The following is a 12,841-nucleotide window of genomic DNA, read 5'->3' on the forward strand; positions in this document are numbered from 1 at the left end:
CTGGTCACATAGGGGCTCATTTACTTTTTTTTTTTTTTACATGGATGTTCCACCTTATTTGTTTAGTTAAATACACATCAGGATTCTTCATTTCAGGACCTTTCTTTTCCTGGTCCCATCTCCAAGGCCGAGAACGCCTTCCTCACTCCCTGTTAGACAAGGTGCCTTCCAGCCTTGAATGCTCTGGCCTCAGCAAACGGCATGAGTTTCCATTCCATGCTGCTCACCCAGCGACTTGCCACAATGGCCAGTGGGGGCCCAGGAAGCATCTGCTGATGTAGACTGTTTTCCTCAGAGTAACAGGCATTTTGGTAGTAATGTATCCTTTATCCACAAGGTACATCTGCTTACAGTGTTTATGTTTTTCATGCGGCTTTGGCAGTTGCACGTAGGAAAGGAGATGAAAGGTAAGCCGTTCCACCCTTATTCCTCGATTACTTGTTTCCTGAAGTCGCTGCTTCAGGATGCTCTCCCCATGCTGCCTCTGTCTTACCTGAAAGCATATAAAAAGTTTGCTAGCACTGACCATGGGGCATATCCTATCTTTACCTTCCAGGGGACCAGTGAGAATCAGAAAACTTCTGCAGCTGGTGGAGCCCAGCCTGGACCATGTGAGGCTCCCCCTGACCCACCTAGAAGCCAGCCATCCCCTCCAGCAGCCGCATCTCAGACGCAGAGCAGCCCTGCTCACCCCAGTGTGGACCCGCGCGCAGAGGACAGTGAGGACCACCAGGCTCCGCCTGCTGCTGGGGGACACTGAGGCATCCCGCTCACCTCACACCCTGCATGGAGCTGGGCTCCTCTGCCAGGACGGAGGGAGAGGCGCCTGAACCCAGGACATGCCTCACTTGAGGAGCATAGCACCACATACGCTTCTAAACACCTGAACTCATCACCATGGAGACACTCACACACACAGGAGCTGCAGTACATATTGGCAGAAGCAGGCCACCTCCCCCAGCCCCACCGGAGTCACGGGGGAAAACGGAGTCAGTGAGGGCTTTCGGTTCTGGGTTTGTAGGTTAAGGACCACAGGACTTCTCTGCCAGGGCAGTAAGAGTTGGAGCCAGCAGTTACACTGAATGGGTGGAGGGGAAGAAAGTGTTTCAAGGTGAATGCTGATGTAAGTTCCCTCTTCTGATTATTTATTCTAAGTATTTGGTTCTTAATGCAAACGGGGAAGAAACAGAATACATCTATAATTTTGTTTCTTTTAAAAAGAACCATTTAAAAATTATAAGACTTATTTTAAAAGTAACCAGATAAAAGTTGGTAGCATCTATGTTTTTGTTTAATACGAAAGAAAAAAAAAAAAGGAAAAAGTTTCGTTAGAAACTCGGGATATCTCTAGGAAATATATTTTTATATGTGTATGGTATATAATGAAAATAGTCAATTCTTGGAGCAGCAAAAGCTGTTACTGACCACTGCAAGCTAAGCTGAGCTTTAAAATGCCTTCTGTTTTAAATGGGCTTTAAGACCAGAGGAAGGAATATCTGAAATAAACCAACCAACTCAGTATGCTGTGGCTTGATAGACAAAGGTTTACTAAATATATTGATACTGTAAATAGCCTCTATCACTATTTACAGCTTTCTAGTGATTTGGGCTCTAATTAGCTGATGGAATAAAACAAACACAAAATCAATGAATTCCTAAGGGTTTCTTTTAATTAAGCAGTACTACTTACAAATAACAGTATAAGATTTAAGTGCCTGGGGAGGGATACAATTTTTTAAAATTACATAATGGCTCAGTTTTTGTTTTGTTTTTGGTGAGGGGAAAAGGTGGTGACAGGAAGCCAGGAACGGGAAAGACAGAAATAAGAAGTACACTTTCCAATGACCTAAGACACAAATATCAGTACATTCTTTCCCATGAAGACACAGTCAGACACTGGACAGTTCAGGTATGAGCACACTACTGGGATACTGCAGCTACAGTCAGGACAGTGGCCAGGTGACTCCTGCGTAGAGCATGCTGCTAAAAATGAACGCTGAGGTTACAGGAAGCCTTGGGGGAGGGCTGTGGACAAGGGAACACGGCTTCAGCTGAAGGAAGGTCAGTTACACAGTGTCTACGATACTGTGGATGAGCACAGAGGAGAGGAAAGAAAAGAACAGAGTTAAAAATGAAAAACTCACCTTCCTCTCTGACCCCGACTAGGTAGGACCAACTGTAAAGTAAGGGCTTCCTCACGACACCGCACTTCTGCCCACAACAGCATCTGGGAGAAGGCACCCTACACTTGGATATCTAGCTTCACCACAGGACACAGCCTAAAAATAAAATAATGGGAAGGAACAGAATTAAGCAAATAGTTATTTTTGCACTTGACTGAAATGTACTGTACTGTAAATTATCATAACTCATTTTAAGTGACCTTTAAAAATCAGATGTATTTATTATGCTTATGTAATTATAGAAATAGAGAGACGGGTGAAGGCTGAACCTCACCTATGAATATACAGTACGTGGATTTGTGAAACTGACTGTAGGAAGTCAAAAAACTTCTACTGTGTCTTGTGTTTACAGTTCTGATTTATTCCTCTGAAAAGCCTGCTGTTTTGGAAATGCACAGTTGACATGTTCAAATAAACGTAACCATTTTTAAATATTTCCTAAATGATAATGATGTGACCAAATAAAAGTCCCTTGCTCTGTAATGAATGAGATCAAATTCTACAGGCCTTTATTATGAGACATTTACTGTGAGAGCTGATTCAACAATGCAGTAATTTCCAACCTTTCAGAACAGACACCTTCATGGGTTTGTAGACTTTGTGACTTCTGTCCTTAAAGTGCCATTAAAAAATAGAGTGCAAATTAAATTTTGATTTGATAATTTTATAATCCCTTTTGAGAACCCCTGGAAATACCTAGGGAAGTCACAAAGCCCAGGCTGGCAATCAGTGCCTTAATGACCTGTTTCATATTTTTCCCTTAATTGTAGAAAAAGTAAATCAGGCAAAGCGCTGAGCGCATGTGGTATCTGAAGAGGTTAGTTGTGAATTAGTAAACTATTGCTCAGAGCCTTCAGTAGATAACAGATGACCCTAACACACATACCTCCACCTACCAAAAAAACCTCATGAAAAGTATAAGGAATTCACAGGAAGAACATCACAGCCTTACTGGCTTATTCATCTTGTCATGGGCCACAGGAAGCAGAATGCTGGTGAAGTGCTTCCCTCTGATGGCAGTTCCTCCAAAACTGCCAGGGTGGAGGCTGCCATGGCGCTGGGACCATTATTTAAGCAGTATTCCTTGCAGTGGATCTGGAGTTAGGCAGCGATTCTGGGAGGTTAGTTACTCACAGGAAGCCACACCCATTGTTACCGGGTGCTTGCAGTGTGCTGATGACCTTGTTCTTCTGCCTTACAACCACCCGCTGTGATACGTATCACTGTCCCCACGTTAAGTATGAGGATTCTGCAGCTAACTCAGCTTATGTTATGGGGCCCAGGTCACAAAGCCAGGATTCAAAACTCAAACCCACCTAATGTCCACCCAGGACTTTCCCTGACCCCAGGAGGCGGGGAGGCCTTCCCTGCTTCTGTTGTGGTAAAACGAGCCTGAAGAAAAGCCCTGGTCATTCTGAATCCCCCCCTCACGTGTCTGGTACTCACAGGGCACGGTTGTAGCTCCATTTAGGATCCCTAGATATTCCAGATACGTGGAAGTCCAGCACCTTCAAACTCCAGCTGTTAGTCGTGAGTGCCACCCTGGGGGTAACTTGGAAGGTTTGGCAACCTGCAGAGAAAACTTGGAGGTCAGCGGGGATTCTGAAGACCAATGCCATGGAGTCAGGAAGGGCCAGCTGACACATCCACTGCTCAATGTCCTGAGGCGACAGCCTTGTAGAAAAGCGCCCTCTAGTGTGGCAGCCATAAGCCACAGGCAGTTCTTAAGTGGTTGCCATGTGGCTAGTACATCCGAGGAATTCAATTTCTCTTGCTGTTTAAACAGCCACATGTGGCTCCTGGCTATTATGCTGGACATGCAGAAACAGAGGAAGAAACCACCTTTGGGAGATCTCTGGGTCTTAGTTTTCTCATCTTCACTGTGAACGGCTGGACCCTAAAATTAACATTATTTTGTGAAGAGGCATTACGTTACACCACCTCATGTGGTTTTAAGGACAAAATGTCAAGGTTATCAGCACACAACAAGCGCCCTGTAACAATGGGTGTGGCTTCCTGTGAGTGACTAACCTAGAATCACTGCCTAACTCCACATCGACTCTTAGGTTGTGACAGAGCTGAATGTAGGGAAGCAAAAGATGGTTTTCTCTTCAGAAATTCTTCTGTTCCTGGGTGCGAGAAATGGAGAAAGCTACTTCTGAAGCCCCAGAGCAGTCCTGTGAACCCCTGGCTCAAGAATCCCAAATCACCAGGCAGACGGGAGAAAGGCTGGTGTCTGGACAGACAGAGAATAAAGGGGGAAGGGGAAGTGGGCTCTCAAATCACAAAGCGACTTACCTTACGCAAGGACAAACTGTGATTTAAAGTAAGACAGCAGCCAGAAACTTGGTGATGTCCAGAGGGGGAAGATATGAGCCAGACCAGGTGAGTACCTTACTCTCACTCAGCTCCCATCTCCTTCAGGTGTGAATGCAGGACCACTTACCCCACTGTGGCTCCAGGGAGGTCCCCACTTTCTGACGGCAACCCAAGGACCTCTAGAGTGCTGGCCATGGAGCCCCACCGTGTGGATGTGCGTCTCACTGCTGCCAGTGGGGACTTACACCTGGAAGTAACCTGTGTGGCATCAGGGACCTCCTCTGTAAAGTCAAGGTCATCAAGCATCGGCCTTACTTCTGATGTCTAAATGACATACCTTACACACAGTACGCACTCCATAATACTGCCAGCATTCTTGTGTGGCAGACAGACACAAATGCTGTCTCATTTCTCCAATCAAGTTCCAGCTCTGAGTATTTTGTGACATTTGAATCCACTGCATGCTGGATTATGCATGCATAATCTATAGTACCATAGATTAGTATTATCTATCTATAGTACTATAGATATAGTACTATAGTACTATGTTACATGCTTACCTATACCCAGTAAGCTGTCTAATAAGGCATTCCATTATTAGTTCCATTGGAACTTATTCTAATAAGTTCCAACATGAACTGTAAACATTAAGTGATCAGAGATATTAAAGGATAAAATTAATCAAAACATAAGTTGAAGAGGATGGGGGGATAAATGACAAGTAATGTTATATGCCAACAAACTGGGCAACCTAGAAGAAACAAATTTCTAGAAACATACAGCCTGCCAAGACTGAGTCAAGAAAAAACAAGCAATTTGAACAGATCGATCACTAGAAAAGATAGAATCTGAAATAATAAAATTCCCTGCAAACCAAACTCCAGGACCAGATGGCTTCATTGGGGAATTCTACCAAACATATAAAGAGGAATTTATACCTATCCTTCTCAAAAAAGATTTCAAAAAAATCAAAGACAAAGGAACACTCTCAAATTCATTCTGTAAGGCCATTACCCTGATACCAAAACCAGACAAAGACAACACAAAAAAAGAAAACTACAGGCCAATATCACTGATGAACATAGATGCAAAAATCCTCAACAAAATTTTAGCAAACAGAATTCAGCAACACATCAAAAAGCTAATACACCATGATCAAGTTGGGATTATTCCAGCAATGCAAGGATTCTTCAATAAACACAAATCAATCAATGTGATACACCATATTAACAAACTGATAGATTAAAACCATATGATAATCTCAATAGATGCAGGAAAAACCTTTGACAAAATTCAGTACCCATTTATGATTAAAACTCTTCAAAAAATGGGCACAGAAGGAACTTACCTCAACAGAATAAAGGCCATATATAAGCCTACAGCAAACATGAGTCTCAATGGTGAAAAACTGAAAGCATTCCCCCTAAGATCAGGAGTGTCCACTTTCACCACTATTATTCAACATAGTTCTGGAAGTCCTAGCTACAGCAATCAGAGAAGAAAAATAATAAAAGGAATCCAGATCAGAAAAGAAGTAAAACTCTCACTGTTTGCAGATGACACAATACTGCACATAGAAAACCCTAAAAACAGTATCAGAAAATTACTAATCAGTGAATTTAGCAAAGTTGCAGCATACAAAATCAATACATAGAAATCACTTGCATTCTACATACTAACAATGAAAAATCAGAAAGAGCAATTAAGGAATCAACCCCATTTACCACTGCAACAAAAAGAAATATCTGGGAATAAACTTACCTAAGGAGACAAAAGAACTGTACACAGAAAATTATAAGACACTGATGAAAGAAATCATAGACAACATAAACAGATGAAGAGCTATTCCATGTTCCTAGGTAGGAAGAATCAATATTGTGAAAATGACTACACTACCAAATGCAATCTACAGATTCAATGTGATCCCTATCAAATTACCAATGACATTTTTCACAGACCTAGAACAAAAAATTTCACAATTCATATGGAAACAAAAGACCCCAAATAGCCAAAGCAGCCTTGAGAAAGAAGAATGGAGCTGGAGGAATCAACCTTCCTGACTTCAGATTATATTACAAAGCTACAGTATGGGACTGGCATAAAAACAGAAATATAGACCAATAGAACAAGGTAGAAAACCCAGAAATGAACCCATGCACCTACGGGTACCTTATTTTTGACAAAGGAGGCCAGAATATATACAATGGGGCAAAGACAGCCTCTTCAATAAATGGTGCTGGGAAAACTGGACAGCTACATGTAAAAGAATGAAATTAGAACACTTCCTAACACCATACACAAAGATAAACTCAAAATGGATTAAAGACCTAAATGTAAGACCAGAAACTATAAAACTCTTAGAGGAAAACACAGGCAGAATGCTCGATGACATAAATCAAAGCAAGATCCTCATTACTTCCTAGAGTAATGGAAATAAAAACAAAAGTAAACAAGTGGGGCCTGATTAAACTTAAAAGCGTTTGCACAGCAAAGGAAACTATAAGCAAGGTGAAAAGACAATCCTCAGAATGGGAGAAAACAATAGCAAATGAAACAACTGACAAAGGATTAATTTCCAAACTATACAAGCAGCTCGTACAACTCAATACCAGAAAAACAAAACAACCCAATCAAAACGTGGGGAAAATATTTAAATAGACGTTTCTCCAAAGAAGACATACAGATGGCTAGCAAACACATGAAAAGATGCTCAACATCACTCATTACTAGAGAAATGCAAATCAAAACTACAATGAGATATCACCTCACACCAGTCAGAATGGCCATCACCAAAAAGTCCACAAACAATAAATGCTGGAGAGGATGTGGAGAAAAGGGAACACTCTTGCACTGTTGAATGTAAATTGGTACAGCCACTATGGAAGATGGTATGGAGATTCCTTAAAAAACAAGAATAAAACCACCCATATGACCTAGCAATCCCACTCCTAAGCATATACCCTGAGGAAATAAAAATTGAAAAAGACACAGGTATCCCATTGTTCACTCCAGCTCTATTTACAATAGCTAGAACATGGAAGCGACCTAGATGCCCACTGACAGATGAATGGATACAGAAGTTGTGGTACATATACACAATGGAACATTACTCAGCCATAAAAAGGAATGCATTTGAGTCTGTTCTAATGATGTGGATGAACCTAGAACCTATTATACAGAGTGAGGTAAGCCAGGAAGAGCTAGATAAACATTGTATTCTGACGCATATATATGGAATCTAGAAAAATGGTACCGAAGAATGGGCAGCAATGGAGAAACAGACACAGAGAATACTTACGGACATGGGGAGAGGGGAGGAGAGGGTGAGATGTATGGAGAGAGTAACATGGAAACTTACATTACCATATGTCAAATAGATAGCCAACGGGAATGTGCTGTATGGCTCAGGAAACTCAAACAGGGGCTCTGTACCAACCTAGAGGGGAGGCATGGGGCAGCAGATGGGAGGGAGGTTCAAAAGGGAGGGGATATATGTATACCTATGGCTGATTCATGTTGAGGTTTGACAGAAAACAACAAAATTCCGTAAAGCAATTATCCTTCAATTAAAAAATAAATAAGTTAAAAAAAAATATTATACTAAATGAAAAATGCCAGAAACCAAAGGCTACAAATTGTATGAGGCTATTGACTGAAGCTGCAGAGCAGCATGCATGCACTGATATGAAATGTTCAGAATACGCACATACAGAGAGGTGGAGAGGAGACTGCTAGGTGCTGTGGCTCCGGGAAAGAAGACTGGGGCCAAGCAGTGAGTGACTGCTGACGGGCACAGTGGTTTTTTTCAGAGTGACAGAAATGTTCTAAAATTGATTATGGCAATGGTTGTACAACTCTGAATATATTAAGAATCATGAACTGTACACTCTAAATAGATGTGTATATAAATTATATCTCAATAAGTTATTTAAAATATTTTTAATATTTAATATTACATATTAAAAATATGTAAAAGAGGAAATAAAAAAATACAGAAAGCATCTGGCTCTTAGGGTCAGCTAAAAATACCTGTCTTACTGCAGGAGTCTTCAAAATTCCACATCCATTATGTTATTTTTGCACAGGATCCTTCTTTCAGTTGGACCAAAAAAAAAGTGATTTAAACACTGTACTTCTCTAAACTCTGGAGTAATAATCACATACAAAAAAATATAAGATCCTTTGTCTTTTCTTGATGCCATTCTGGGGGTCTTAACTCTTTCACATGTTTAGAAATCAACTATTCCAAACCTCTTAAAATCTAGAATTTCTTAAATTTCTTGATTAAAAAAAAAAAAGTCATGAATTCAAATACTGTCCTAAATGTCAGATGGACACTCTCTTGTAATTCAGCCCTAAGTATTACGGGCAAACTAAACAACTAGTTCACAAAGCAATTTTTGTGATATATGTTGTAAAACCTTTAAAGAATAATATAGAATGATACGATTATTTAAACATGGCCACCTACACTACCTCTCACCCACATATGCTGGTGTCCAACAGTCCAATTTGCTAGCAACGGTGAGCTTTTACGAGGCAGCCTGTGGAAGCAGGAACACAACGAAGGTTCCCTTGTGCTCCCCAGCTACACGCCCACGGTGGCATGAGGCACAGAGCCCGTGCCAACCACCTGAGGAGGGCAGAACCCCTTTACTCAATGCAGACGAGAGACGGGAGATGTCTTGTCCTTTATGCTGCTACTCAAGGCCCCCCCCATAGCAGAAGAGTCCATGTTTGATTCTTAAGAAGAATCAATTCAACAACATCTTAACCCCTGGGTTGCTGTGCCACATTCAGATCTTTCCTCACACCTACGTTTTGGCCTCTTTTCCTCAGGGTCAAAGCTCACCATCAGTCTCTCACTTCATTCCAGAATTAACATCATGGATCAAGAAAAAGAAAGATCTGTTCTCTATAAGGAAGAACACAAATCTGTTTTGTAGGAAATTGTTATATATAATTACACAATTTTTAAAAAACAGGCCAGTAAACTTGAGGTTAAATTTCAACATACAAAGAAATACAAAAAGTAGTTCAACAATTTCAACGCACACACAAAGATTTAGAAAAGTAATTCTAACTTCTAATCTTTAATATATGTCTATAAAAGTCTTGTCAAAACTTTAAAATATAACCTTAGGAAATGTTTCTCTTTACTGAAGGTATCAGTTACTTGGGTATTATTAAAAAGTAAAAAAATACGTCACCAATACTGTAAGACCCAAGGCTGTGGAGAGATGGCCCCTCAGCTTGCTTCTAAAAGTCTCTTCTACCTGAATCATAGGAAGCAGTAGGGCTGGAGTTCTAGTCCCAGGGCTGCCTCTAAAAATCTCTGTGGTCTTGGATAAGTTATTTAACTTTTCCAAGTCTCCATTCCTTCACCATCAGCATTTTCTAAACATTCTGTCCAAGGAGTATTAATCTCATAAAGAAGGGTTCTGTTTTCAAATTAAGTCAGAGACTGCTACACACCATTTCTCCTCTTCAGGAGGTTCACGCAACATGCATTAGCATTACTGAAGGCTCTGAGAAGTCCTGCAGCATCCATCCTGGTTGACCTCAGGATCCCTTACCTGCTAACACTGCAGCATCCTGTGGACTACACTTTGGAAAACACTGGTCCAGCATATCCCAGGTCTCTTCCAGCCCTTACACTGATAACAGGCAGGAAGAGCAGTGCACTACTTTGTTGCAGGTTCTGAGGTTTAAGAGAGGCTTTAATGCCCTGGAGTTGACAAGGAACTTGTTCACATTAACTGGACCTTTGAAGATCAACACAATTCCCTTGTTCCTAACAAGAGTCTTCATTCAAGGAAAGTGATAATGATCGTCACACAATCTCAGTGGCCGCCTACAGGACAACACACAGAACTGACCAAGAAGGATCAGTTATCTTCAATGAAGTTTAGCTTTCCTTTCCGGTATGGTTTGATGTTTCTCTGTGGCGAGCGCTTTGGCCACTGTTCCTTGGACAGTTCTGCCCGCCCGCCCATGCCCACTTCCTTGTCCAGGATGAAGTCACTGTGCAGGCAGACTGTCAGGAGTCCTCAGGTGAAAGAGCTGCTCTTCCAAGAAGGCACCCCCAAGGCCATACTGTTCTTCATGGAGCCTCACTTCTTCAGGCGACAAGTGGCTTCCTCCCAGAACGAAGTCTGCAAACCTAGTATTTGTTTTAAAAATAAAGTTAATGTTATCACAGAAAGCTTTATTTGGAAGATAACATGTTCCCTGGCTACTTATCCCCCTTAATGAAATTTGGCTTTGCATCAGTACAGGATGGCATTTGCACAGTGGGTGTGAGAACAGGAATGGCTGTGTGCTCCTCCAGACGTTCAGGAAAGGATCAGGAAGCAGGCAGACTTGGAAGCCCAGGTGCTGCGAAACAGACCCACTCCAGTTTTCTAATTCCTTTTCTCTCTTATTAAATGTATTATTTACTATTTTAGTGTCTTTCCCCCTTCGATTTTTAATTTGAGAGCGCTGCTGTTTGGATAAAGCAATGAAGAAGGAAAAACAGTAAAGAAAAGAGGCTGGGGCAGAGCTTTCTTTCTTGGTGAACTTTATAAATGAGTTTCCAGCCCTAAAGCATGAGAAGCAGATGACGCATCCCATTCTGTCTCCCTTCTCCTATGAGTGGTCTTTATGGCCTTCCCTATATAATACATCAGATCAACATTTACTCCGACCCTGGCAGTTCTACGGTGCAATGCAGAGCACTGAAGCAAAAGAAGCTCGATAGCTTCCATGTCATGTTACCCGGGAAGCTGTGTTTCTAGCCTTAAGTACCTGGTCCAAACTGCCATGTTATTTCGGGGTAACGCCAACCCAGCTGTGGTGTGGGCAGCGCGGCAAGGCTTACTTTTTCGGCTCCTGGAGCCTGGAGACCGCCAGCCAGGACGGGAAGCCGGGGCTGCGGCAGGCCTGGCGGAGCTCCTCCAGGGCGCAGGTTGTGGCGGCATCAGCTTGTTCCCTGTACTCATCTTCAGTAAGAAACTTCACCGCCGGCTTCTCTGATGTAAACCATTTCTTCATTTTCCTAAAACAGGCAGCATTTGGTTGCTAGATTCCTGGCCATATCTCGTTGCTCAATTCAACTCTTAAGATTTATAAAAATACATGTCTTAGAAAGTAATAATTCTTAACTTCCTCTATATCATACTATACTTATTTCTCTTGTTATCCCAATTGAAGTTTATAGAACGTGTAATTTGGGCCTAACTGCACACTCCCCCTCTTCCTGGACCAGCTTAAATAATGTCCTAAGGCACCGAGGATCCTTTTTCTCTTTTTTGGGCTGAGGCATCTTCACTGCGGCCCATGGGATCTTTAGCTGCGGCATGCAGACTTAGTTGTGGCACGTGGGATCTAGTCCCCCAACCAGGGACTGAGCCTGGGCCTCCTGCATTGGAAGTGTAAAGCCTTAGCCAACTGGATCACCAAGAAGTCCTGAGCATCAATTTCTGATAGAGACATAATTGTATTTTTCTTCCTCGGTGCTTTCAAATCAGGCAATTAAAAACCTGGCTTCTTTTTGCCTGCCCTGCTGATTTTCTTGGGCACCAACAGCAGCAAACCTTTGAGATGACCTTTTATGGAGACCCAGCAGAATCACTTGCCACTGAGTCTCAACAGAGAAGCTGGGAAGATGTGCGGGGTATGGCCTCCACCTAGTGGTGCAGACACTGACTAACCTCAGAGGAAGTAAATACACTTCCCCCGAGTACAAGGGTCCTGTACACACAGTAATTCATAATATTAAAATCATTATTCTTTTGCTACATATGGAAGGGCTCACAAATGGAACTTTTTTCCAACCAAAACAGTCCTAGAAGAATCTCATAAGGAATGGTAATGATGAAGAGGTTTTAACACATATATTTATCAGTGAGTTTTAAAAAAATGTTTTAGGTGGTTTAAAATTTAACCAAAGATTCCCAAATACAAATGAGCAACAAAATCACCAGGAGGTGTTTTAACGTATGTTTGCTTCCTTGAGGTTTGGGGCCTGAACATCTGTAAACTTTTACAGCTCGTCTGCTGGTTGATAAACTGGATTAGGGAACCACTGACATTATTTCCTCCTCCTATTCTGAGCACTGAACACCTAGCCTGGTCTCCATGGAGGAAAACGCCCGGGCTTGGAGCACAAGAAGGGGCACGCTTTGAGCTGTGAGGTTTACCCACTGTGTGAGCTGGGCAGCTCCTTCACAGTTCTGAGCCTCACTTTGCTCACACGGAAGAAAAGTGAAAGCAACATCCGTCTACCTCAGGAGGTCACTGGACAGATGAAAACCATTACTTTGTGTCAAATGCTTAGCACAGTAAGTGTTCGACAG

General features: G+C 42.0%; 2 protein-coding genes across 10 annotated transcripts in view; one reads left to right on the plus strand and one right to left on the minus strand.

Annotated features, from left to right (window-relative positions):
• MFSD6 (major facilitator superfamily domain containing 6) overlaps positions 1 to 3,044 on the plus strand; it is an 89,536-nt gene extending 86,492 nt beyond the window's left edge. For all 4 annotated transcript variants that reach the window (XM_070359652.1, XM_070359645.1, XM_070359657.1 and 1 more), the window contains one exon: positions 557 to 3,044. In XM_070359652.1, the coding sequence (XP_070215753.1) occupies positions 557 to 760 (204 nt within the window). In that variant the 3' untranslated portion in view covers positions 761 to 3,044. The remainder of the gene's footprint in view (positions 1 to 556) is intronic.
• Positions 161 to 12,841, minus strand: part of NEMP2 (nuclear envelope integral membrane protein 2) — a 34,804-nt gene continuing 22,123 nt past the window's right edge. The window contains exons 8-13 of one of the 6 annotated variants that reach the window (XM_070359715.1): positions 11,365 to 11,541; positions 10,079 to 10,665; positions 4,215 to 4,783; positions 3,630 to 3,753; positions 2,145 to 2,279; positions 161 to 493 (exon numbers count right to left, since the gene is read on the minus strand). In XM_070359715.1, the coding sequence (XP_070215816.1) occupies positions 10,524 to 10,665; positions 11,365 to 11,541 (319 nt within the window). In that variant the 3' untranslated portion in view covers positions 161 to 493; positions 2,145 to 2,279; positions 3,630 to 3,753; positions 4,215 to 4,783; positions 10,079 to 10,523. Of the gene's footprint in view, positions 494 to 2,142; positions 2,280 to 3,629; positions 3,754 to 4,214; positions 4,784 to 9,423; positions 10,666 to 11,364; positions 11,542 to 12,841 lie in introns of those variants that run through there. The other 5 variants (XM_070359686.1, XM_070359695.1, XM_070359702.1 and 2 more) reach the window with 5 other exon arrangements.

This window comes from Bos mutus, chromosome 2 (assembly GCF_027580195.1).
Source record: "Bos mutus isolate GX-2022 chromosome 2, NWIPB_WYAK_1.1, whole genome shotgun sequence".
Lineage (NCBI taxonomy): Eukaryota > Metazoa > Chordata > Mammalia > Artiodactyla > Bovidae > Bos > Bos mutus.